The sequence below is a fragment of the Falco punctatus genome (assembly GCF_963210335.1).
Source record: "Falco punctatus genome assembly, chromosome: 6".
Taxonomy (NCBI): domain Eukaryota; kingdom Metazoa; phylum Chordata; class Aves; order Falconiformes; family Falconidae; genus Falco; species Falco punctatus.
In genome coordinates, this window is record NC_137585.1 from 45,270,604 (window position 1) to 45,298,177 (window position 27,574).

The 27,574-nt window shown below is 38.2% G+C and overlaps 1 protein-coding gene across 1 annotated transcript in view; it reads right to left on the reverse strand.

The window, feature by feature from the left end:
• Positions 1-240: 240 nt before the first annotated feature.
• The window catches only part of FGD6 (FYVE, RhoGEF and PH domain containing 6), a 74,995-nt gene continuing 47,661 nt past the window's right edge, over positions 241-27,574 (reverse strand). Inside the window, exons 9-21 of the mRNA XM_080392604.1 lie at positions 25,939-25,989; positions 22,772-22,830; positions 22,532-22,603; positions 21,979-22,047; positions 20,187-20,270; positions 18,933-19,012; positions 13,782-13,884; positions 13,177-13,320; positions 12,181-12,283; positions 10,170-10,297; positions 9,295-9,423; positions 6,763-6,911; positions 241-3,416 (exon numbers count right to left, since the gene is read on the reverse strand). Of these exons, the coding sequence (XP_080248730.1) occupies positions 3,380-3,416; positions 6,763-6,911; positions 9,295-9,423; positions 10,170-10,297; positions 12,181-12,283; positions 13,177-13,320; positions 13,782-13,884; positions 18,933-19,012; positions 20,187-20,270; positions 21,979-22,047; positions 22,532-22,603; positions 22,772-22,830; positions 25,939-25,989 (1,208 nt within the window). The 3' untranslated portion in view covers positions 241-3,379. The remainder of the gene's footprint in view (positions 3,417-6,762; positions 6,912-9,294; positions 9,424-10,169; positions 10,298-12,180; positions 12,284-13,176; positions 13,321-13,781; positions 13,885-18,932; positions 19,013-20,186; positions 20,271-21,978; positions 22,048-22,531; positions 22,604-22,771; positions 22,831-25,938; positions 25,990-27,574) is intronic.

A 27,574-nucleotide genomic window follows, 5' to 3' on the forward strand; every position in this document is an offset into this window, starting at 1 on the left:
CTGACACGAGCAAGATAATTCACTTAAAACTAATGCTTCAGGTGGTCAAATCCAGCAGCAGTGTCAGTCTGTGCGCACAGCCTACCTTTCCAGGCTGTTTTTTGTTCATAAGGGCAAAAAAATATTACAAATTTTAAAACAAGACTGATGTGCAGGATGATGGCAGCAAATTCTGCCCTTTGAAAATAAATGAATACACAATACAAAAAAACCTGAAAATATTTTAAAAACGATGCAGACTCAACTAATGTGAATTTATTTGTACAAAAATGATACATATTCACAGGAATATTTACAACAACTTTGAACTGTTTTCATTTACAAAATAAAGATTCTTTCATTTAGACAGCAAGATTTAGGACTGCTCCAAATAAAAGCCTATTTGGCTGGTAAATGCAGGAGACAGCAGTTACAGCAAACAAATACATTGAATGTGTCTTTCCAAACATCTCTTTATGATGTAATATACATAATTGAGTAATCAAGTTTCCACATATAAAAAATATTTAGTAAAATGCATTCCATAGCTGCTCAGCTATCCACTTGTTTTAAGTCCTCTGGGCACAAAATATAGTTTTTAAGTTAATTTAAAGAGAATTCAGGATCCTAGAACCTTTTCTTTATCCAAGAATAAAGATACTAGATCTAATATTCAATGCTAATGTTTGTCTCATACTCTACTAAACAATCTTAAATTAATTATTAACTATAGAGTCTTATAAGAGGAGGTAGCCAGGTGTTTAAAAACTTCTGGTCTTGTTCTAGTGTTTAGTCAAATCAAGAAGTGAATACTTTACTTTTGATAGTAATGAATCAAAATGGGAGGCAAGCTAGAGAAATAGGGTAAGTCTGAAAAGCAACCATCTGAAAATGTTATGAAAATGCCTACATTGTCGGTTCTTCATGTGACGCAAAGCACTAATGATGGAGAAAAAGGAAAAGAAATATTCAAAAATGTTTACAAAGACAATTTATTTCACACAGAATTAGACTGCAATATGTGTCATATTGTTTTTAAGGCTCGGTTCTAATCTATTTCTGCCACAGGAAGATTTTTCGATTGATCAGCTGCTGCTGGAAGAAGTCCTCTGGTTTTTACAGAACACTATTTTCTCACTCTGCGCCAAATCCTTGAGAGGTAGTTTGACACCACACGAGGCAAAACTCGGGCATCTTATTCAGTATGTGTTTTGATTTTTATTGCTCTGTTTTGCAGCAGGGAGATCAATATCAGACCATAAACTGAAATTAAATTAGCTTGCTCCTAGCCAGATTTCTGATCGATTTGCTGGTTCATGGCTTTCCGTCTTAGCTAGTGTGCAGTTCCTATGAAAATATTAAGAAGCTTGTCCCTTTGATAATATCAACTGGAAGAGCCACATCACACCTATGTTACGTTAGTATGAGTTTGGTTTCAGATACAGTAAAAACCATGTCAGAAATCACCCTGAAGAGACATGCCAATAGCTTACATAGCTTCAGTAAGCAGCTGCTTTTGAAAATTAAGTGAAAGCCCTTTATATTTGAGGAAAGTATTCATTCAATCACATTTGTATTAAAAGATGATAAAGGCTTTGACCAGACACCCACTGAATTTCAAACACTACCTAGTCAAATTTCTAGCGTTCATGAGGGAAGACAGATCTACAGCCTTAAGTCCCTGATGCAGAAAGGTACTCTACTGAAATGCTTAAAGTCAATGAAATTACTTGTATACTTAAGCATTAAGCTTCCAAGCCCGCTACAAACTTAACAGAGCTCTGGAAAAAATCAAGCTTCTTCAGAGCTATGTTAGTATCTTAGACCTGATCTTGAGGTATTTGAGGGAGTATGAGAATTTTGGTTTGCATTTTCATTCTTGGCCTTTTTGTGGTAACTAACTATTCTATCATCTATTCTCTTTCCTTTGTGAGGCCACAGAATAGCTATTAGCATGGATTCAAACCATTAATTAAAAGGGAATTGCTCTTAATTCTGTTACCACAATTAGCTTGATACAGAGGACTACTGAGAAGTGTTTCATACAGTAAAATTAACTGGCTACATATGCATCTCATTTGACATAAAAATGGCTTCCTTTCGCATGTTTTTCATAGTTCTAGTTCCATTTATGCTATTACAGTGTTAAAAAAATTTCAAAAGTTAAATAGAATAAATGCACCAGAATCATCAGTAAGTATTTCCTAGTGAGGTATACTGACAAGTTTCTTGAAGAAAAAAAAAAAAAAACCACAAACAAACTACCCCAACAAACCCCAAACAGCTAAAGCTGAATTGTGTTTTAAAATGTCAAATAGAACAAAACATAGTGTAAACAAAAGGTATTTCAAAGAACGGTATGCATTTTCAATGCCATCTGCACTAAAAAAAGCAGGGGTTTCTTGGTATGGCAATTCCAGTTTAAACATAATATTTAAATATACAATAGTTAAAAAAATTGGGAGGGGGGGTGCATATATTTGTTTAACGTTCTTTGAACAATAGTTTATACAGTGTTTCATACTGCATACAGAACTCATTTGACACAGTTTTTAAACGAATAAGGTATTTAATCTTTTTCCTGTATATCAAAAATGTATTTTTTTTACTGTGCTTTAAACTGCTGCTGGAAACCTAAAATAAAATACATCCTGCAATTACTTGAAGAGAACTCATTCACTCTCTTCGGCATTTGTAGTACTGTAAAAACCCTAGTGCCTTATCTCTGTAATTGCAACATCTGTTTTACAATTTTTTTCCTTTTCTCTTTTTTAATAATTGAACTGTACTTTGCAGTTGCTTCTGTGATACAGAATTTGATGCACTGTTTTAATGTACTGGTATGCAAGATTTCAACTGCCATTCAAGGAAAGAAGCAGCAATATCACAGCACTTCTTATAAAGGAATTTACATAGCTAACGAAGATCCAAAGTCTTTGAAATTCCTATTCTGATCTGTTCTTCCTAAATTGCAAGGTGAGCATGAGCAACTCAATACCTATACAAAAGTCATGAGGAACTGTACAATTGCAACAGATTTGACTTGTGGTTTGTTTTTTTAAAAAAAGCACAAAGTTTACAAATATGTTGACCAACCATCTGCCATTCTGAAGACATGGACACTTCGGACATCAATGCAGACCTCACAAATAATTCTGACCATTAAAGTAAACATTGGAATTTAATAAATAACACATTTGTATAAACACAGAAATACATACAATACTTTAAAAAAATATTACCTTACACTAAAGATGCAACAACTCCTAACCCTGGCAAATATACAGTTTTGTGTAGGTTGAGACGGTAGGATTCTGTTTCTTTGAACAGCTGCTGTAGTCTGTTTTACCACCATCCTTGGACATTTTCCTTTAAACTTGTAGATATGATGCTGACACTGCTATAAAATTGTGCCTTCTTGAAAAGCTTCTATCCATCTATGGGAAAATTAAACAACGTTAGGAATTTGCTGGTAAAAGTATAAATCACACTGCTGTGACTAGCTACAGATTCACACAAGAAGTTAACAACATCCTTCCATTACCAGTTGGTCTGTTAGTGCAAATGCCAGGAATCTATCCAATGAGTCCAAACATACGTGCTAGAGTCATATTCTTATTAGGTATCAGTAGAAGGCCAGATGATGGAAACTTTCTTCTGTCCTTCCTCCATACTGAAGTTACATGCATAAAGAACAAGTGAAGCTCGGGAGTCAAATGCTCAAAATGTAAGATAGATGCCAAGGTTCTGCCAACTTTAATAACAAGATTGCATACCTTTGAAAAAACCCCAATACTCCCTTCTCTTAGTTCACTGCAAAAATCTGAGATGAATGAAGACACTACTATAACTGAGGTATCCATCTGCGTAACCCATGCTCTCTGCTTTTGCAGCTGGTGCAAAGGTTATTAGTGGAGGACTGTGGGGGCTGAGGGAGGAAGCCACAGGGCTCATGGGCTGGGCTGGAGGAACGCTGCCTTTGCATGATGACAGAGCTTCCCTGTGTTCACACACATGGTATGTGCTACTGCTGAATCATACAATAACAGGTATGTGTGAAAATACAAGTATATGTAAAGGGGAGGGGGAAGATCCCAAACAGCTAATCCAGGGTGTCTCAAACTGGAAATTCAAAGTTAATATTTAGACACTTTTACCCCCTTATCTGTTCCTACTTGATTATGAGAGTGATAAACACCCTTACCTCAAGGACGCTGCAAAAAATGTTTCTGAAGCAGTCCAATGCTACATGGACAAATAGAGTAAAAAAAAGGAATAATTCTGTCTTCCAAGTGAGGGCTGAACTGTGTGCATGTAAAATTATGATGCCCACATACTGATGATTTTTTTCCTGAGTGAAAATCTTGCAAGGACTCAATGAAACGATGACTGTAAAATTATCTTTATAATGGAAATTCAGACCTGTCTTAGTATTCAGAGGGTTTCTAAATGTTAGTCACAGATGTTGGCTCTTCCTTGCCTTAAGTATTTAACTTCGTAACTGTGTGCACATTCGTTGAATTCAAGCTTTGGTATGAACGTATTAAGGATGTATAAGTGCTCATGCCTGTCTGCACACACAACTCAAAATTCTATCCCTTATTTTTTAGGGCTCACTGTATTTTCCACTGCTGTATATTCCTTAAAATAACTACAATTGAATACAAATACAACTAATTCATAAACAACTTAAGCACTGAACACAGTAATGAACTAAGACATTTAAAAGCTCATCAAAAAGTAAACATCATTTGTAAAGTAAAGTTAAAATTTATTACTGCACTTACATAAATACATCAGGTATTTCTTGGGCTCTAACAGGAAAAAATAGCATCCACTGATGCAAACAGGCCAAGAGCATGTTCTTTGTTTCTTCTTTGAATGCTATCAAAGCAGCATTTATTCTGGAGATTCAGCATACATCTCCTAAGGATATTAAATACTTGGAGAAAGCTTGCAATTTCAGGTACTTAATGTTATTCATAGTGTCCTGTTTTCAGCTGGAATAGAGTTAATTTTCTTCTCAGTAGCTGGTGCAGTGCTGTGTTATGGATTTGGTGTGAGAACAATGTTGACAACAGACGTTTTTTTTTGTTAAGTAAGGTTTATATTAAAGCCAAGGACTTTTCAGTTTCTCAGACCCTGTCAGCGAGAGGGCTGGAGGGGCACAAGAAATTGGGAGGGGACACAGCCAGGACAGCTGATTTGAACTGGCCAAAGGGCTACTCCATACCACATGACATCATGCTCGGTATATAAACTGGGGGGAGCTGGCCAGAGACGGCCAAAGCCTGCTCATGGACTGTCTGGGCATCGGTCAGCGGGTGGTGAGCAATTCCATTGTGCATCACTTGTGTTTTCTCCCTTCCCTTTGGATTTTATTCTTCTCCCCTTCTCCCCCCTTTTCATTATAATATTTATTACTATTAATTATTATTATTGAATTTGGGTTTTTCTCTTATTTTATGTTATTATTAAATTATTCTTATCACAACCCTTGAATTACACATTCTTTTCTGATTCTCCCCTGCATCCTGGGATAGGTGGGGAGTAAGCAAGTGGCTGCATAGTGCTTAGTTTCTGGCTGGGGTTAAACCATGACACCTAGCCTCAGCAAAATAGAGTATTTCCAAATTCTAGTTTTCCTACTGATGACAAACCCCTGTCTGAATAGGAAAACAAAACTACTGAACACCTTGGATTTTTTTAGTTTTGTTTTATATAGTGTAAATGAGGACACAGTGGAAACGAGAATAGTATCTTAATTAACAAGGAAACATTTGTGTGCACCTGCAATACAAAATACCCCCAAAAATCAAATGGACTTCCAGATTTTGTGTGTAGAGAAGCATCATTAAGCACGTTCTCAGCTGTTCACAATTTTCAGTTGTCCTGGGTACTTTGGTTTTTAGAATATTCCTATTTGCATAAAACTATACCTGCAGCCATGTGAATGCTTAAGTATTAATAATGGACTAGTTAGTGCATGAAATCTATTTTATTAATGCAAAATCCATTTGGGAAAACTGCAGTGAAACCAGTCAGATAAGCTAGGCATATAGGCAAGGTAACTTAAATGTCTTGCTTCTATGCTCATTCCTAGTTTACTCCATGACTCACATAGCAACCGTCTTGCACTGATTAATGACCAAGCTTTTAAGTTATTTTATATAAAACACACACAATACATAAATCAATAAGTATGACTCCAAACTCAGACACAACAGCAGGACTAGAAATGAAACAGCTTGTGTGAGTGTTCTTTGAATTCAAGCTTTTGGTTTGAACACATTAAATATGCCTAAGTGTTCATACACACTTGCACACACACATCAAACTTCTGTCCCCTACTTTTTAGGGTTTGCTTTACTTTTCACTGCCATATATTAATTAAAAATAACTGAAATTTACAGCTGGAAATAAAAAAGGGGGCACATCAGCTCATTCCTAAAACACATTTTCTGGATTTCTCCAAAAGGTAACATTAAATTTTCAGAGCAGACCAGTAGAGAAATAGGCTAGGAAAACGAAGGATTTCTTACTTTATCTTGGACTTTTTCATTCTCTTACATTCATTCTTTTGCAGAGGAAAGGCTGCTTCTTCATTTAAAGCATTGTAGAAGTCCTAATGACTTACCAGTTTAAGTAATTGCAAAGTTTTATTTATATATTATATAATATGCATCCTTTGTACGTATGCTTAGTCTGTGAATATTAACATGCATGACTTCTGAAATGTTTTCTAGAAAAAAGTAACAAAAATGAATACAAATAGTTTCTTACTTTTGAGCTGAATGGGGATCATCTGCTTTGAATATGTAAAATAAAGTGTTTTTGTGCAGTAAATGGAACACTCTAGACTCTAAGTTTTCATCTTTTACTTCACTGACTGTGAATCCAAGTAGAGGCTGGCTCTCTAATGCTGCCACATCCTATTTTATGGGAAAAAAGCAAACAAGACAGAATTAGAACTTGTAAGACATACTAAGGAATCCATTTAGACTTTACTCATGCACCATACCATTGCAACAGATTACACAGCAAACAAGTTGCTACAAATAGTCATGCACAAAATGCTGCTTTTTATAGCCTCCATGCATGAGGTCCAGGGACAGGAAACAAAAAAAACCTCATAGACTTCAACATTGCTGTTCCTTTTTTTATTTCCCTAGTAACATCTACCTTGCCTTTCAGTGTATAGCCTCACAGTTCTGCCTGGTAAGAATTTGTATCAAAAGATTGACTGCCGCCTGGCAGCAGACCAAAGGTCCACCTAGTCCAGTGCTCTCTCCAATAACCTTAGTAGTAAGTTCTCATGTCTTAGAAGTGCTATGGGATGCTACTAGCTGCACTGAGTATGCTACAGGATGAGCTATGGATATAACCCATGTTCTCAAACGCTGGAGTCACACTCCCAATACTTTTGATGGCTTACTTTGCCTTCTGTTCCTGAAAATTGACAGGACAGCGTAAAAAAAGTTGCTGACTGTTCACAAGTGGTTGGCTAGGAAAGAGCAGCAAGAGAAGCTGTACCTTTTTATTTTCTCTTCATTTAATTTCAAAATCTAGCTAAAAAGGCAACACTTTCCCTTCCTCATTCATCTCAATTACTTCCTGTTTTCGTACTCCTGTCTTTTAATTAATAAATACAATGCACAACATTTTTGGAAGGAAAAAAAAAAAGTATTTTCATCCTGTGCAAATTCCAAAACAGTGTTCTGCAACTAGGCAGAGTCTCTTAACACTTCTGAATAGGAAAAATAAACAAGAATGTACATAAACACTGACACATCAGGTGAAAACTTTGGTAATTGCCTCTGCATTGAAACAGTATCCTGTGAAGCATACTGATATGTTTTGATACTGGAAAACAGTTAAGTAAGGCTTAGCAATATGTTTTACTATTTTAGGTCTTTGTACCACTAATAAGTAGTCTTTTTACCACTAATCTTTATATCACTCGGAACTAATGTAAATAGCCTAAGTGGGGTTTTCTGGCTAAGGCCACGCAGGACCTTCCCTTGAGACTCTAAACAAAGTCTCCTGCAATAGCTCATAAAAATGGAAAATGAGGACAGATATTCCTTACAGAAAACAGAATAATTCTGTGATTGTGACGTGCCAACTGAAACTACTCTGGAAGTGTGATATCTCAGAGGAAGCCAAGCAAAAGAAAATTTAAGGTGACTGTCACAGACTAACATGCCTTTCTTTACAGCTGTCAAAGTCTCCTTTGCAACTGTCAGAATAGGCACAATGCTCTCAAATATTTTTCAAATCTTTGCAAAAGTAATTGGTTTGTAAATGATTATTAAGGATACTTTTAGAACTTTTTTTTTTTTTTTTTGGTACTATTGTCAATGCTGTGGTGGCAATATATCACAGATTCTGGACATAATTCAGGAATTCTAAAACAAAGGCTGTCACTACAGCAGAAACAACCCAGGAACAAACCTGCATACGAACCAGGAAATAACTAGAGTGGGGGAGGCATGGGGGCGAAGAAGGGTAATTCTTTACCTGGTCAGGATAGATTGGGCTTTAAATTTTAAAAGAAAGTGAAGGATAGCAATACCTTTAGCAGATGCTTTGGATATTTTGCTCTTGAAAGCTATTAGCAAGCTATAACATATAATACAAAAGAGCAAAACCCCGAGATCTTCCAGTGCTACAATACATCCATATATATTGCAAAACATTTTAAGATGCCATAAACTCCACATCCTCAGCACATGCTGAGATGTGCAGAGCTTATATAAATTGGTTAGAGATTATTCCAAACTGCAATAGAACTACACATTCTAAATAAAAAAGCAAATGCCATTAGATAAGATGCATTTTATTTTTCTACTGCAGCACTGTATATTAAATAATAACTCCAGGCTGAAGACAACAGTTTGAGGAGAAGTAAAGAGTTTTAGTTTGCTATTTTCCAAGCATTTAAGATACCTTATGGAACTGCAGAAACAAGATATTTCAAGATGCTTTTATAATGTTGGCTTTGCCACTATTCCAGCGTGATGCATCCAAACAGACACCCCCCATGTATTCAACTGACTCAGAACATACCTACAACTGTGCAATGGTGTGCAGTGCAGAGGTACTCAAAGCTAGGTCTGGAATCAGAAACAGCGTAGCTATATCAGCGCATTACGGTACCAAGCTGACTGGGCCTTTTCAAAATACTACATCGCAATCAGATTACTGTAAGGTGATCTAATTTTATAGGTTGTTTCTAGATCATAAAAATAAACAACTTTGTTACAAAGACAGTATTATCATTGGATATTTGATTTCCTATATGTAGTCTCTTACCTCACTAGCAGCATACGTGTATAGCACCTTATTTTTTATAACAAACCATAGGTGTTTCCATGGTTTCTTACTGCCCTTAGATCTGTGCAGGTAGCCACTCATTGTAGAGTCTTCCGTGTTTGCTGAAACCTGAAAAGAAAAAAAAAAAACACCACAAAACCCAAACCAGACAAACAAACTCCAAGAGTATGTATGCATCTGTCCAGGTCTTCACAGTAAAGCTGTTTTTTAAAACACATCTCCAGAACCTTGTCCTGTCAAAGACTCGAAGTCTTACCTGATCTCAAGTTAATGTTGTTAATTAACTCAGATGGCTGAAAGAAAAATAATTTTGTCTGCCAACATCTGTCTGGTCTGGAAGAGAGGTTTCTGCAGTCACTAAGGGTTGGAACTTAGATTGGATGCAACAGTACAAGAAAGGGCTGCAACACTGAGGACCACATACAGCTGGAGAACACACATTCCTTTATAAGAAAAATTAGTTCCTCTCATTCCCAAGACCTCCAGTGCAGTAGGGAGAGTTTAGCTCTACCTTTCCTAATCATAAGCCAAGAGCCGGGTTGGTGTAGGAGTCTTCTCACTGACTGCTGGTGCAGAAGTAAATCATAATTCCTTGAAACACAGTGAAGCAAGAAAGAAATTATAATCCAGCTGTCTCTCTGAATCGCAGTCTCATAGGTATTTATGCAGTTAATACTCTGCTTCATAGTTCAAATCCCTGCCTATAAAAAACTAAGGCCCAAACCCCTGCTGTAGTCAAATATTTGACTTCTGATACCAGAGAAGATAGCCAAAATATGGAATTATTTTCTTCATTGTTAATATTAATGATATAATACCAACAAGACATTACTTTTGACCAATAAAGCACTTACTTCTTTGAGGGCTGCAGGAATTTTTTTCTGCTTTCTTCCAGAGGGAATACTATGTAATACTGTAGACAAGGCACTTGATGGAGATTTATGGTTGACTGGGGATCCACTCTTAGGAGTGCACTGGTTATCTAAAACGCATAAGATTAATAGATTGTTTTCATGTCACAGATGACTAAACACAGGTAATGATTCTTGGAGTGGTTTGTTTTTTTTTAAAAACAGCTGACATTTTTCTTCTGATTATAGCGTTTCACCTATCACGTTAAATTCAGTGTTAAATTAACTTCTCAGTATTATTACAACACCATGACTTAGAATCCCCCAAATCACAATCTGACTAAAACCAACCACAAGATATTTAAAACTAAACGGATTGGTCTTGTTTGTTTTCATAGTCTGTTTTCGTGATGTTGAACTACCTTTGGCCATAAGCAGGGTGCAAATCAAGTCTTTAAAACCACACCAGATTTTCAGAGCTGTCCTCTGCAGTTTACTCCGTGCTTCACCTCTGTTGCCCAACTCTGCCCTTCAATTCTCTACGTCTGCTATCTTCTCAGCTTTTTTCAGTATGGATGCTGTAGGGCTCCTCTTCCAGCATCATGCCATCACACACACACACTTCTGGAGATTCCCACCTACAGGGCATGTGCTGTCTTTATCCACTGCTGCAGGCAGTTCCTTCATCTCTCTTGGAAGACATCTGCAACACTTCAGTCTTTTAAAACCCCCTTTTCACCACTATTTTACAGCTCAGCCTGGAACAAGTAACTTCATGAAGTCTAATTCTAGAGCTGTCCGTGAACATGGTGAGGCTCTGAACTAATGAGCAGAGCAGGAGAGCGATCGGATAGCCAGCTGTACCGCACCTGCCCTGCGGCTCCTCCCCCTGACAACAGAGCACCGGCAATTGCCTGCAGCACAGCGGCCTCTAGTGCCCAGCGCAGAGACCTGCAGGTAGTCCAGACACCGTCGCAGGCTCCCACCCCTACTTGAAGAGTCGTCGGTGTTGCTCGATTATTTCAGGGGGATCACAGATTTCCTGATACCCTAGAGAGCTTGTGTCGAACTGGAGCCTCTGCCTGAGGGAAGAGCAGCAAACTGTTTCAGTCCCTTGCTTATGTTTGGACAGAACTTGGAGCAGATCTTGCGAGATGAGACTGGATTCCCACCTCACTGGTGGGATTTTACATTTCCACTGATTTTACATTCATTTCTGCATAAAGATATGTAGCTCCTTCAAAGAGATGGATTTGAGTTCCCTCAGGATGAGAAGGAAACTGACCCTGGACCTCTTCTCTAAACAAATGTTATTACAACCAGGCCATCTAACCCTTGCTTTCCAGCAGGCCTTAGTAGTACCACGTCTCAGTATTTCAATGAAAATAGCTCTAGCTGTGGTGTTTTACATTGAAATCCATGTTGCCAGTGTGCAGTAGGTAATGGTTAGAAGTCTGCCCTCAGAACTGAGGTGCAGGTATGCCAGCTTCTTGAAACCCAGATGAGCCAAAGCTTGGGGCTGAAGAGACTGAGCTTCAGTAAGACGAAGACCTATCTATTTATAGAGCCCCAGAACCTAAGCTATCTCAGCAGCTTAGCTGGCAAAAATGAAGTTTACAGGCATACAAGTTACAGAGAGTGAAAGTACACATGAACCCACTGGGAGGTCACAATAAGCTGCAAGGACTTTAATGTACTACTTGTACCCTGTAATTAATGAAAAGCAAATAACACTAGTTATCTCAAAAAAAAGAATGCAGCATAAGCCACATGTCATTACCATAGGGCAAGTGCACGCACATTTCTGGAAGGAAGAGCCAATGTATTGTAAATTCACTGCCTAGCTCACTTCACAGAAACTTATTTGGGCTCTTGTAATCTCGGATGCCTATTGCTTTTCAGGCATGCTATGGCAGAAGTAGGCACTTGAACCCAGCAGTAAAGGTGAGGTACAAACATACCACGTTAATAAGGGCCACAAAAATAAGACGTAGTTTGTGAGGATTTTCTTTACCTTGTTTCTGTAGCTCCCTGAAGCAATGATCACATACTCTTGCTGGCTGGTTTTTCATATAGTCTAAACCATGTTTATTTGATGAGCAAGCTTGACAGACAATCTGGAAGCAATCAGAAGCATTATTGAACATGATATGCACCTGTAAATCACTAAATACTCAAAAACATTCCCTTCAGCACTGTTAAGCCCATAACAGAATCTGAAATTGGCACTATTTTACATTGAAGATGGTTTAAGGTCTTGGCTTTTCCCCATGTCCTTATGTTCAACACACTGATCTTTCCTCCTCTAAATGATAAACATTTAAATATATAAAAATCACTGAATTAGACAAGTCAATAAGCCAATGGTAACAATCCACGAAATACAGAGTAAGCCTACTGTGTTACTGTTTAAATCGTGTTTAAAGAAATAACTGAAAATAGTAATTTTTAGTCATTGCTCTCTTGACAACTTCTCTACAACACCAATGTCTCAGTGCATTGAATTCTGTGTTCTCATTTGATAGAAAGAAAAAAATGAAGGTTTATTAGACATACCTTTCAGAAGTGTTAAATATAAAATAAGCTTGGTACTAGCTTAAAAACAAAATCATTGTTTATCCTACAAAAGTTAGTAAGAAGATATTTTTCTCATTTCAGCTAGCATTCTTTCTTTGTACTATGTAATAGTGGAGGCAGAAGACAACCATAAATAGTACTCCAAAAAGTAAAATAAGAAACTTGTAACAGGTTAAAAGGTTGACCACTGATCTGTCACAACACCTTAAAAAACCACAAACAAACAAATAACCCCAAAACCAACTTCTAAACACACCCCACCCCAAAAAAAGCAAAACCCTGCAACCTCAACACGTTTTCAATCCACATATAATTGTGTCATAGTACAGTGCTCTCTTTTAAGAGTTGTTGCAGCGCAATTGGGCTCCATCTGTATTTGTCACACAAGGAACCTGAATGACTAATGGAAAACGTAATCACAAAATTGCCCAACCTTTCCGCATGCCCTGCAGTGATGTCTTCTCCACGTCAACGTGAATTCACTTGTACAGATCATACACATAGTAGCTCTAGTATCAGGGATCCAGATGGGAGCTTTTGATCCCAGCGGACTATCTTCTCGTTTCTCTGGATCTGCCTGAGAGAACATACACAGAAGACTACATTCAGTGATGAGAAATGATTAATATTTATCAGTGATTATAGGTTAACTCTAATTATTTTGGAAATCTGTCTCTGACAAACTGTCATGGTCTGAAAGACAGAGCTGCATTTAATTACTTCCAAAAGGGTGTGTGACTTTCAAGCTTTACCAGCCTACTTATATTGCTAGCTGCTACGTTTTAAAGACTTTTCATTTTATCTTTCTGTTAGCAAGATTATCAAGATAGTTGAGAAAGCAAGTTTGGGGTTTTCTTTAAGAAAATAATTTTAAATTTATGAAGTACATAACATTATATCATTCTGTTCTATCATCTGTTCACTTATTTACCATCCTGTTTTATTATTCATCATGGAATGCCTCTTGTTTCTCTAAATATCTGCAAAGAAACTTTATATTCAAAAAGGGAACAAACCAACAATAACAGTGTGATATACCTCTTCAAGACTTTTACTAGGATTAAATGTGATTCTCTTTTTTGTGTATTCTTCAATTGACTTGGAGATGGCTTCTAACCACTCATCTCTTTCTGTAGCAGAACTATTGGAGTAAAAAAAAATATCAATTTATTAGTATTAACATTTAAAACTCAGAAGCAAGTGTTGATTAGAATTCCATTAGCTTTATTACACGTTGACTTAACTCTCTTGCGATTTCAGTTTTATATGCCAGTTCCTGCTGAAACTGGCATTTTAACTGTCCACATGGTGCCAGTTGTGTTGATTAATACTAAAAAAGATTTCTGTGTCTGTTGCTATAATGTAGACTCCCTCCCTCTCCTTCCAAAATTGTTTCAAGGCTTGCGTGTCATTGCTCCCTCCTTCTCCCTGGACCTTTGAATAGCTTGAGTGTACTGGTGTAAATGGTGCTCCAGACAAAAGGCATGGGCCCTCCCTCTTGAGAGGGACTCTGAAATTTCAGCAAGCCTTTCCCCCCGTTCCTTCCTTCCGTGTCAGGGTGCAGTTTGTTGTACCCATCACTGCGAAACCCCAAGCTTCTGTCAGAAAAAACATGCTCTTTCCCAGCCTTGTGCTCCCGACTGTTTGCTCCTACCAGGTCATGATGCTTCCAAATAATTCTTCTTTTCCAATTTTTTCCATTGGATTAGCTAACCCAAAGCGAAAACCAGAGAAGCCTAATGTATCTCTTTATCCCACAGCTGGTGGATCACTAATCAATTGCAAGGAAAGCATTAGGCTGCAGGGGCATGGCACAGGGAGTAGGGAAAACAAGGAGTGCCTGGCACAGCAGGAGCCTGCAGCTATACTGGATTACATACACTGCCAAAGCATGTCCTCTGACCGTGGGCACACCACCACTTCACGTAACATCAATCCATGCTGCTGCTGCAAAGGGCAGCCTACATGCCCTCTCACCCAGGAAGTCTTCTATTCACCCTTGTGCCAGAACACACACAGCGGGCTAGAAGTGCAGTGGGCTGGACCTGGAAACAGGTCTTGCTAAAGCCAGCCATCAATCTGCCTTTCCTCTGGATCAGTTTCCCAACTGGGTTCATCACGCAGCTGAACAACCACTTGTGCAGCACCATGGAAGGTGCTCTGAGGAAGGGAGGAAGAAGCAGTTCTGTGGCAGAGGAACAGCTGGATTGCTTATTTAAGATGCCATGCCAGCTTAAAAAGGGCTTCTAAAGTTTAAACCAGCATCTACCACCAACACTTTTTTTATTCCCCACTTCTTAGATAATATCAAATAAATGAATTTGTTTAAGCCAAGGAATTGAACGTGACGCGTACACAAAAAGGGAAGTCAGGGAAGAAGAAAGCAATGATCTACACAAATTGGGTGTGCAACACCAATTATTGCTTAATGGCTTTTGTAGGTGAATATGGAAGCTTTGATCATCTTTGAACCTTTAAGGAAGATACTGTGAGCCAGGGTTTTGAACTGGATGAAATTGTGTTCTCTACAGAATCAGAGAGGACAAATCTGGTAAAGTAAACACAGGAGAAGCCTGTGAGGCATGAGGCAAAACCCCCTGATCTAGCGCACACAGCAACAAAATCAGAACAAAGGGAGAAGAAATAAGATAAAAGCAGGGGCAAAGCATGTATTATTGTCTGTCCTAATATTTCACACTCCGAGTGGAACATTTTTTGTTCAGTTTATTTACCTTTGGTTTCTCAACCGAAAAGAACAACTGGACTGCATTAACCATGTAACATTCATAACTCTAATCAACTCCTTTGGCTTTTTCAAAATCTGTTACATTTAATTATGTTTCTATAAGTGCATTAAATAACTAAATTTAAAAGTTGGCCCCATTTTTGGAGATTAAGCATCCCCCAGTCCTGTGGGGATTGCTACATATGGGGCTGCTTGCACAATGAGATACTTTCACTAGGGAGCTTGCACTTGGTAGATTTCCTAGTGATTGTTTACCACCCTTCAGAACTTAAGAGCAAAGGCGGTGCCATTGGCAACTGAATTGACGTAATGGTTTGCTGCAGCAAAATTGGCAGTGTTTCTTCTGCTCTAAGTCCCAGCCCTCCCCCTGCAGCTGTGCAGCCCTACCCTCACCAAAGGTCCAGTATTTGTTGCATCATTCCAAAAGTCATTTTGTTTACTAAAATTGCAGTGTTTTCTTAGCTTTTCTTAAAATTATTATTTTTAAAAAAATTATTTAAGATTTAACACAACAGGAGAAAACTTCAACTGCACTGCTGAGAGCCCCAGCAATTGTTATTACTGGCAAACTTGTGCTAGAGGCACACGTCATAGCTGCCCAATGGAGCAAAGCAGCTTGGTGGTCCCAGGAGGGCTCACAGAAACACCCCCCTCTTGTTCCCAGGATCAGAGCCTTAGGCGACCTCTCCCAGCTGAGCTAGTCTTGCATGAGCTAACCTTATATGAGGGGAAGCGATGCAGCTGTCTGCCCTGTCTGCCCAGGGTAGCTCTTTGCTAGCCTTACTGAGGGGGACAGGGCCAGCTGGCCTCAGACCGTGTCAGGGTGGCACAATTACTGTTTTCAGGACCAAAGCTTTACTTCTGTACAGCACTGCATCATGCAGATGTGCTAACTTGTTTCTCTGATTGAGAGATTTCTAGTTCAATACTGCATTGTACCATGTAAAACAATACATATTCCTACAGCTATCCCAGGAAAACTGAAACCTCAGGCCAGACTAGATAAAGCAGAATACTAATGCAGTCATAAAACTAAACCTGAAGTGACGAAGACTCTTGTCTAGGCATTAATCTATACTTCTGTTATTAACAGGCTTACTGTTTATTACTAGCATTTTCCCACCAGCTTAATTGCTCCCCTCCCCATCTCTGCCCCCAAGATCATTTCAGTATCTCTTTGGTGTACACTCCACATAATGCTTACTATTTGAAAAAACACAGAAGTGAAATTTGTCTCCGATGTCTGTAAGATTAACTTGAAATGTTTTGTAATTGAAATTTTTACTACATAGGAGCCAAGCAGCTGTTAGAATGAGGTATCATTAAAAGGAAGATGCAGTCTGTATTGACAAGATACCCATTCTCTTCACATCTGGGATATTTATCAATAGAAATAATACAATTAATTGGGAAAAAATATATGCAAGCACCTCCTGCTGGTAGTTGTTCACTTGTTTCCCCTCCTACATCACAACAGACCCAGGTTTAGCTTACAGACAAATAATCTGAAAACTGTCATTTACACCCGAGGCCCCAGCACCTCGTTCATCCCAAGCAAATGCAACCTCTCTCTGTCACTGTTGTGTAACTCAGGGTTCTTGCATACACATAGCTTCCAGCAAGAATAAAATAACAGAGCTCAATGCTTTCCAAAGATGCAAGATTAATAACACTAAAAATGAAAGAGCAAAGCAGAGCAGCTTTAGTTGGTAACGTGAGGTTAATGCCAGTAATTTCAAGGTCAAGACAAAAACATGTCAGAAACGCTGCACAATTTGGTGAGAATGTTATGTATGGGGGTTTTCCCCTGTGAACCAGCATGTGTTTCACAGGACTTGCTTTTAATCTACCACATAATCTGTTCCTCAAAAAGACAAGTCTGTCCTGTTTTGTGGAAAATAAATAGGTTGTATTTCAAGCTGATAAACTTTTCACAAGTTCCAATGATTTTTTTCAATTCTTTAAAACATCTGAATTAAAAATGAAATGCTGTTTCAAGTCAAGCAGAGATAAATCCACAATGTCTACCGCAATCTCATAAATACCTTCATGTATCTGTGCAACACCCAGTCATAAAGGGACCTAAGCAGCACAGACCTGCTCATATTATACTGGAGCAGAACCATAACCTAAACAGTGAAATGCACCTATTTTTTTCCCCAATGTGCAGAAGAACCATAAGAAACATGTAAACTTGCTCAAAAAATATTAAAAAACTGCTTTCAAGTCTGTTATAAATAACTACTGTTCAGACAATTGAGCTAGTTCTTCTGGCTACTTTGACAAAGTTAACCTTGGTCAACCCTTCAGCTAGAGATACTGCTATCTTTGTGCAGACATCCTCATGTCCGTATTTACAAGGTCACACAAACAGAAGCAGTCTGCCCTTGCCCAGCTTTGCTAAACGAAAGAGAAAATATGTCTTTCTTCATTGGTATCAGCACTGTCACAAATGTCAGAACATATAAAACTTCAACTCAAACACAGTAAAAACAACAATCCACAAAACCACGTCTTTGCTAAAGGCACCTCGGTGAAGACAGACCAGAGGTGCTCTGGTTTAGTGGCCGTGTATCCTTTTGCTGCTACATGGAGAATTTGGTTTTCTGGTAAAGACAAGCACCATTCCAGTAATTTCTGCCATTTCCATAATTTCAGGTTCACTGAGATCTATTACTTGTTTCAATTACACTGTTATTTTAGCTAGAAGACCAGGATGACTTATTCCAATTTATATCAGTTACCAATAATAATACAAAAATTTATTGTCATGTTTCATCTCCTGTCCTGTTAATGCACTGACAGATCGTATCAGTAACTTTGGAAGAACGAAAAAATGCTGAAAACCAAAGCCTAAAATTAACTAAATTGAAACTATTTTAATTCTTGTACCTCTCAAGGAAAGGCAGTGAGAGGATAGTATTTCAATTTACTTAAAGTTTCTGAAGGTGTAGCTGAGCTGAACCAAGCAAGAGTAACATTCACTCTGATTAACAGTTAACTGTCTTGAGGACAGCAGAATCCCCACCAGCTGCACCCTTAAGCCCAAAGTGCTCAAATACCAGACACATTTATTATAGTGTTTTTGCTTCTGTGCATCACTTCACAACGGGCATCATTCCTTACAAGTCAGGGTGAACTGTATTAGAAACTACAAATTCATATGGTATTACTGAAATTTACTATATGTGACCAGGCTTCCTTTCTGCTGGTCCATTTAAAAATAAACTTAAATTTTCAAAATTAGATTTTGAATGTGAACAAAAGTGAACTAGAGCGAAGTCTGTCTTATTTCCAGAAACCCATCTCTCATTCCCTCTACTCTGTAATTACTCTAGCCAAGGGTAACTTTTCATTACATAAATACAAAATAAGCTATAAAAAGCTTATGTGGCCTGTTTGAAATCACATGGTTTTAAAATCATTACTTTATAAAGACTTACCTTGCTGAAAGAATGAAGGATCTCTCTACGCTTTCAATGTTCAGTTCATTCTGATATGCTTCCTGGGTTGGCTTTCTAACCTTCAGTCAAAAGAGGAAATACGACATTCAAACTGAAATAGTACTTTTATAGTTGCTTTATTTTTAATTACTTTAAAAATTCTTACATTTTTATTGCAGAAGGGGTACATTGGAGGGAAAGATCTCAAAAATTGGGGATCATACACCAATCCAGAGGGCCCAGCTACAGTAAGATTATGTGCAGCCTACCATTTTAATTGACTGTGGCCCCACACAAGCACTGGAGATGTACAGAGGAATGAAGCTCAAGAGCTGTCAGACACCTCCCACTGTGCTTCAACATGCCCAGGCCCTTTGCCCTCTAAGCACCTTCTGCAACTGGGCAAAAAAAGGCACTACTGCAGGAGAAGATGTAGCTCACCAGTGTACCCCAGAGTGAGCATGTGCCTCATACCCCCAAGGGCTGGATCACCCTGCCAATCCCTTCTGAATAACAAAGTTTCAAACATGAGGAGGTTTAGAAGTTAGGAGCAGTTCTCATCCACCACAAGACATCTGCTGGCAAAAGAGATTTTGCAGCTCTGTCTGCGAAAGCCTGTACCTGGGCACCAGATCTGCACTGCAGCTGGACTTGGTGCTGTTCTCTGACAGGACCAGAGACAAGTTACTTGATGCCCAAGGTGACAGTTTGCTATTCCCACTAACTGTCATGTCAGAGACTATGTCAACATATGGTCATGCATGTCCCTTATCCCTACCCAGGGGCGCTCAGGGCTTAACTTGGATGCTTTTCACAAAGGCTCAGAAACAAAAGCTGTATCTTCCCTCACAGTTAGCAGATCTCTGTAAACCATGGAGATCTGATCCACCAGAAGCTTATCAGGCAGAGGTGCCTAACCTCTGGGTGTGGGCAATAAGAAGCAGTTGCAAGACAAAAGTGAGGCAGTCTAAACAAAATCCAAGACAAAAATTAAGCAGGCAGAGTATTTCAGCGTAGAACGATACTGGATGAAATGCAGGTGAGACGATCCTGTGGCAATAGAGTTTATTAGGGAAACCTAGATAACAATACCACAGGCCACATTATGCAAGAAACATTAAGCCTGTAGGACTGCTCTGGAATATAAGCATCTTTAACATCTCTTTCCAACAACAAACACAATTGTGTTTTGAAAATCTGAAGGCCTGAGTTTAAATAGATTTGGAGAAAGAGTAATTTTAACAAGTGACTCACCTTCATTCCAGCCAATGACAACATGTTGTTGAGTTTATACATCCCTGACTGAACTGGAGTAGTATACAACAAGGCATCATTGAACTGTGATATAGAAACAAACTTTTTAATGACTAAAGACTATTTAGAGACAGATAATTTCAGATACACTTTACTGGAAGTACAGAACTCATACAGCACTGAGATCAACTGTCCAGAAGGGCATCTTCTACTTCCTATTATTCCACTTAGAACCCAAGAAACATTTTCATGTATGAATTTAGAGAACAGTAGGTGTCTAGTTATATCCTCCTTGTGTAAATATACATTTGGCACATGAGTAAACAGTGCACGAATGTCAAAGAACAGGCTGTCAAAAAGGACACAAATATTGAGTCTCATGTACACAGCCATAACTTATAAAAAATTACTTCAAAAGGACATTACAATTAACCGTTCAAAACAATGCAAAACCATTAACCATTCCAAAAAAGTTCCAGAAACTCAGAGACAGCAGAATTAAGATTAGCAATTTATGATTATAAGGACAAGCATCCATATGTACCATGTGAATTTTACCAGTTTAAATGTGCATCTACTGTTTATTTCCTGTTCTACCAGACTGACTTTATTCAGTGCACTTACTGAACAGCATTTAAGATTTTTTTCTATTTTCTGTGTTGTTTAACACACAGATCCAAACTTCATTTACTGCATGTAAACACAGACCAGAAACTGAACTGTCTCATATAAAGTTTTTGCTATCAGGTTCTTTGCAAAATAACTAAATGTTTCACGAGCCTTACTAAATCTTCACAACGTGATCAATGGAAAAAAATCACTGCTTAAGTGTCTAAAGGTATAAAAACTGGCCTGCATGATTTATATCTAAAAAAACCCAAACCAACAAAAAAAAAACAAAAACCAAACCCCAAACAAAACCACAACAAAACCCCACCACACCAAAAAGTAAAAACAAAGAAATCCCTGCTAGAGCCACTGAAATTAGCAACATCTGACTAGGCTAGCTTGAGATAGCACCAGATTTTAGAGAACATCACCTTAAGTGATACAATTTGCAGATATCTCAGTGCTTTATACGCTACAAAATCATCTCCAGAGCATAAGACAGGTGCTTGCAAGCTCAAAATACATTTTCCACGACTGCCTAGGGAAATACTTATTTGTACTACAGTAACTACAAGATAGATTTCAGCCAGGACCACGGACCAATAATGCCACAAATTACACTGGGCAACAGCTGCTTTACTATCTAAACAGAAGAGATAAACAACAGGTTCAAGTGGAAACAGAAACTTCAGAGATACGCAGAAGTTTCAAAACAGTAGCAGAGACAGGAAGTGAACCCAGCACCTAACTTCCAGCCCAGTGCTCCGCGCAGGATGCAAGTGGGCTCGTGCAGGGGAAAGAGAGGAAGAGGAAAGGTGGAAGGAGGGAGGGCGGGAGGGATGCAATAGCTGCAGCAGAGTTGTAATTTCTAAGACCTGGTAAAGCTAAGTGGGATGGAGTAACTGTGTTAGTTTTTGCACTACCACAGATGATGTCTCTTCATAGATGAGCTCAACTTCTAAACGAGCGTTGTTCAAACCAGTACATTTTAGCAAGAAAGTTTTCTATTAAAATTAGTACATATGCAACACATGATCTCTAAATTAGAACTAAGTATAACAGTAACAACTGCTTATTTTTTCCACTACCTGAAGGTACCAGTTAGTTACGTTTGCAGTGTAATGTTTCAACCACTTCAAATTACAGTAGCATTAGGCACACGGCAACACACTCAGCATCTTACCAGAAAAAACATTCGTGGCTGCATGACTTTCCGGGACAGCTTCATCAGTGTTCCCTCTTTCAAAAAGACCTACCAAATTAAAACAAGTAATTCAAACCCTAGCTTTTCAGGGCACAAGCTGTACAAATGAGCTTTTTCATCATCATTACTATTACTATGCAAGAGGTGATTCAGAAGTTTTGGGATTTAAGGTTCCCTTTCTGAGAAAGGCTGTTCATCCTTAGGTTTCTCTTAAAAGTGAGTATGAATGGCTGCATTACAGTTTTCCATGCTGCACTTGAAACCCTGACAAATACAAGGTTAAGGTTGAGGAAAAAGCCTGCCTGCAAGATCTGGCAAAGAATTGTATTCTAAAACCTCTAAGTTTTCATCAGATAAACATCTAAGAAAAACCCTACACATATGGAAAGAGTATTCCTTTGACTGTTAGAACCAAATAATTAAGTGATGGACCATTTTCCTTTTCTGTATATGCCAGCTTCAGTACTTTTCTTGCATATCATCTGTGCTGCACCTTTACTGCAGTGTGCTGAATGCCACCTAGAGGACCTACCCTTCCTGGCTGTACAATCTCATGGTGTCCATTTAAACTGTACTGAATCTGCATGAGTTTCTGAAAGTTATCCTACAGGGAGAAAAAGCAAAAGGTAAGTAATTGCCCTTGCATCCATGACTTCCCCCCTTTTCCCCCTCCAACCACCCACCCCCAACTCAAAAAAAAAAAAAAAAAAAAAAAAAAAAAGAGAGAGAGAAAAAGCTTGAATCAACCAGCTTCATAAGTCAAAATACTTACTCCTTGCTTCATGATGTCATTGGCATGGTTTGCAACTTCTATGACAACAGCTAGAGCATCTGAAGGATGAAGAAATGATGCTTCGGTTATACAGACTAGTTAGCATTGGTATTATGTAAAGCACAGGTACAATATTGCCCTTCCATATCATGCTGAAATTCAGGGACCTGATTGTACAGTCACTGCCTTCAGGAGCACTTCCCATAGATCCTAGAGTCTTTGGATCATGGTTTACTAAGTGTGCCCCAGCAAGTCACTGCTTCAACCAACAGCGTCAATCATTTCTTACAGCTAATCAAAAACAGTGTACAAGCAAAATTAAATTCTAGTTTCTCACACAAAGAATTAGTTTAATTTCAGTATCTCTACTTACAGCGGAAAAGTTACATCGTTTTAACTGAGGCTATACAGAGATTACGTTTTTTTCCATTTTATACAACTGCCTCCCGTGCCAGTCATGGAAGGCTACCTAGAAAAATTATCCCAATCTTTGCAGTTTGTTTCTTCTGCCTTTGGTTTTCCTGCACCTCAAGATAACAGTATAAAGTATAAATTTCTAAATTTCAAACTTAGTAAAAAAAAATATCTCTGAAAGAGAAAAGTTAGCAAAGATGAGGGATTTTATTAAGTCCCGATATTTAATAGCAACTTGACTGTAATCTATGCTGAAGTGTAACTGCAAAAAGGGCTTACATAGAAGGGTTAGTAAATTACTGAAGAGTGAGTATATATGACACAATCCATCCAAGGATCTTATCCAAAAACCTGTGATTTACTTAAGTAGAATTAGAAGGAAAAGAAAAAAAAAAGACGACTCATTTAACTGAAAGCTAGAACAACTGCTCTGATAAAACCAGTCTTTAAAGCATTTAGCACCTTCTGAGTAACTGAAGTGCAGTCAGGCACTTCAAATAAAGGAACTACATTTGCTTAGAAGTCCACAGAGAAGGCTGGTAGGTAAACCAGGTAAACCCAAAGCCTTAGGTTTTTTTTCCAGTTAATCATTAGAGTATTAGTACTGTAGGATGTATATACTTCCTTTACTGTTGAGGTCATAGTCAGAAAGAAAGCATGTTAAAAGATACAGCTTTCTGAACTGAAAGGTTCAAAAGGTCATGAAGCCATGTAAGACTAAACTGTGCAAACAAAAAGCTTCTCCTAAGTCAACCTAAGGAGAATTTTTGTTCAAGATTTTCATGAACCAAGGCAATGCAAGCACAGGAGTCAAATAGTTAAAAGGCACAGCACATATCGAGCATTTGATCAAAATTTAAGTTTAGATAGAGATGTTATGATGCCAACTGAGCCTGCTGAAACATAGCTGGTGGCCTCCTACTAGGAAATGTTGGAGCTGCTCCAGCCAAAACACTCCCCAGCTCCCATCCACTTGGAAGAAAACGAAGGGAAATCTAGCTAAATTCACAAAGACAGGAATGAGTACCTGAATTTTTTGTTATACTTTCCTTCATCTATCAGTTATTATATCCATTAAAAACTTAAAATTTTACTGACTGACTTCAAGAAAGATTGAAGAATGTTAGAGAAAATTTGCTGGTTATTTGAAGGGAAAGTTCCACAATCTCAGGGCCACTTACACAGCCAACACTAAATTAATCTAAACAACAACAGAAAATAATCCATAGGGTCAAAGTCCATAAACAAAGTGGGTTTTGGCAGGGAGAAGCATTCCACTTCTTATATCCCTTAGCTGGAGTGATGTATGCAAATGAAGGTCATCAGGAAGAATTGTGTTGTTTGGGTTTTTTTCCAAGAACACGAACGATAACCAAACTCAGTCTCCCCCCACGCTGCAATGGAATTAAACAACTAAGCAAAGTTAGAACTAAGTTAAGCTTAATTATCACAGGATAGGTCTTGGTGAGTAAAGGTCAGATTTTCTTTTCTTACCCAGTTTCAAAGATAGACTACCAAACATGTCAAATGCATAAAATTAACAGTTGTTGTTACAACTAAGCTTCTGCTTTTATCTTTGACATATGAAGTGAGAGAAAAATACTACGGAAGGTACAACCACAAAAAATGCAGAAGCTGGAGAAATCACAAGAAAATATAAAGTAAATATATATTTAAGTTGCTCACTTTTTAAGTGGTCAATTATTTAATGTGCAGTGCAAGCATCAGTTTGTTCACAGCCGTAAGGAGTACAAGACAAACTTTTCTGTCTCTTAGAGAGTCATCATTTAAAATATTTTGGCTTATGTTTTTCAATATAATCAAACAAATATGGCTAAATTTCCTAAGAATTGTATTTACTCACAAGTTTTACAGTACTATACCAGCAGACAAAGCTGTAAGAAAGCAAACTTGGCTCAGTGCATTGAAGGCACTCATTTATTACAGTCCAATGAACTACATCTGCACAACCCTCCTAAAGATAATGGGCTTTGCACAAATGTCACTAAAGAGACTGAAATAAGTGACAGGGGCTCATGCAAATGAAACTGAAACATTGACTGGCAGCATTTTTAATACTGCTGAGGCACACACATGAAAGGAGGAAACAGTCTGAATGTCCATTGCATTGCTACACTCAAGCTAAACCAGCTTAATCCCAAACTACCATGAAACATGTAGCACTGTCCTCTTCCATCACCTTCTATTCCTTCTCCCTTCCCCTTATCTCCTCTTGCCCCACATGCATGCAAACTTGTGGAAGTCACTTGAGTTTGTGCAACTTGTGACAAGTCAAACTGGAGAACTCCTCAGGGTAAATATAACTCAGAGCAGCTCCTTGATCTTGTTCACTCCCACCACACAAACACTTGTCCTGGCACAAAGAGTGAGGAGGCAGCCAGAAAGGCTCATAGCTGGGGGAGACCAGCTGGTAGACCAGACTGCCTATCATGAAAGGTCTACAGATGGAAGGACTGTCTCTTTCAGTGGCAGTGCCTCAAATATCTGCTTCAGCTGCCCGTGGAACTTCACTCTTATCTCTTGGTTTCCACTCAAAAGTAAGCTGATACAAATGTCAGCTCCAAACGTTTTTGAAACACAAGTCTGCAGTCTTTCAGTATCCTTGCTGAGAAACTTAGAACTAAATAGAAAATGTTTCTATTACTGGCTAAGCACTTTGCATGCATATAACATTTAGAAACATTACAATAAGTATGTAAGCTGTTATTTCTTTAATCTAAAGAGACATTTACCTTGAGTATCCCTATAGTCTGCAGATTCTTCTAAAAGATTCTTTAAATAATCTGTATTAAAAAAAATAGATAGTTTTGTTAAAGAAATAAACAGCACCAGAAAGTAGAAAAGCCCACCTTTTTCCTGTAAATCTGCTTTTCAGGCAGATCTATGCCACAAAGATCTACTACTTAATCTTTTAAATCTGTAAAAGCAATAACAAAAGGAAAACTAGTGCTTCCATAACTAAAGTATATCATAATATCTTGCTCAGGGAAGAGAGGGTTATTGAAGCACTGGCCTTCCCCAAAGACAAATCGTATGTTGTATGTATTATTCCAGAACAAAACAAGCAAGTGAAAAATATTTATTGTGCAAAATATTGCAATATTTAAGCTGATGCAAAATTTTTTATTATTATAGATATTTGCCTGAGCACCAAACTTGTCTATAGAAGCGAAGAAAAAAGTAGCCCATTACAGAAGATCTGGTTATGATTAATATTTTTCAACAATGAAAGTATTATAACCCCCCCCTAAAGTTCAGTCATTTTTGGTTTTCAGTTACAAACTTAGTTCTTCAACCACAAGATGGCACCCTCAATCCATGCAAGTCTTGGGAGTTTTACAATTTATTTTACTTAGTTAAAATTAGCTCCAAATGTATGACTATACAAGAAAACATCCCCCTCGAGTTCCCATTCCCTGGTCAAGCGCCTAGTTCACCAGCAAGTACTGTATCCTGACAAAGATTAACATATATCCTCAGTAAAAATTCAGTCATCTATTCTCTACATGCTACAGCTTTGAAGTACTTAAAATTGAAAGAAATCAAATCAAAAACTTTCAAAGAAATATACGTGTTAGATTGATAATATCAACAAAGACTGTTTTATAATTACCTTTTAAATGAGGTATTAAGATTCTGGCAGATCTACCAAAACCTAATCATGTGTGATCTAGCAAGCGTTCAATTTTGCTTTGCAGTTGTACAAGTTTCATGCAGGGGTGAAATAATTCAACTCCCACATGCTTGCCCTACCCAAATTCATCCTTTTACTCAAGAAGAATCAGGAGCCAATTGTTCCTGCCTTCCTAAGAGGTCTTGCTTCATGCATGCCCCTCAGAGACTGCTCAGTGTACTGTAATCTTTTCCTTATGCAAGAAAAAGGGAATTATGAAACATGTTTCTGCGGTAGAAATGCTACAAAGAGTGAAAACCTTGTCACAGTTAATGAAAGCTTTGAGAAAAACAGAACTACAGGAAGAGAAATATTTGGCACTAAAATTTTATTTTTTGGCAAAGACCTAAGGGAGGATCCAAGAGAGAAGCATGAAAAGCAGGTTGGGGTAAAGGAAGAGGAACCAGATGGGGTCTCCTGCAGGGAAGTGGGAAGGGAGCACTGGGAGGTCTGGCTGGCTGGGCCACAGGAACACCCACAGCTTTCTGCTCTCCTCAGAGTTTTGTCTTATCTTTAGCAGGCACTGGTCAACGTGTGATCTTTTAAGACAAGTCTGATATGGCACCAAAACCTCACTAGCTGCACTCCATAAATATTGCAGTTTCACATCCCTCAAGATCTTGTGCTGTAGTAGCTACCAGACACTCCAGTGCAATGTTTAGGTGGACGCATATTCCACTAAAACCAAAGGTCAT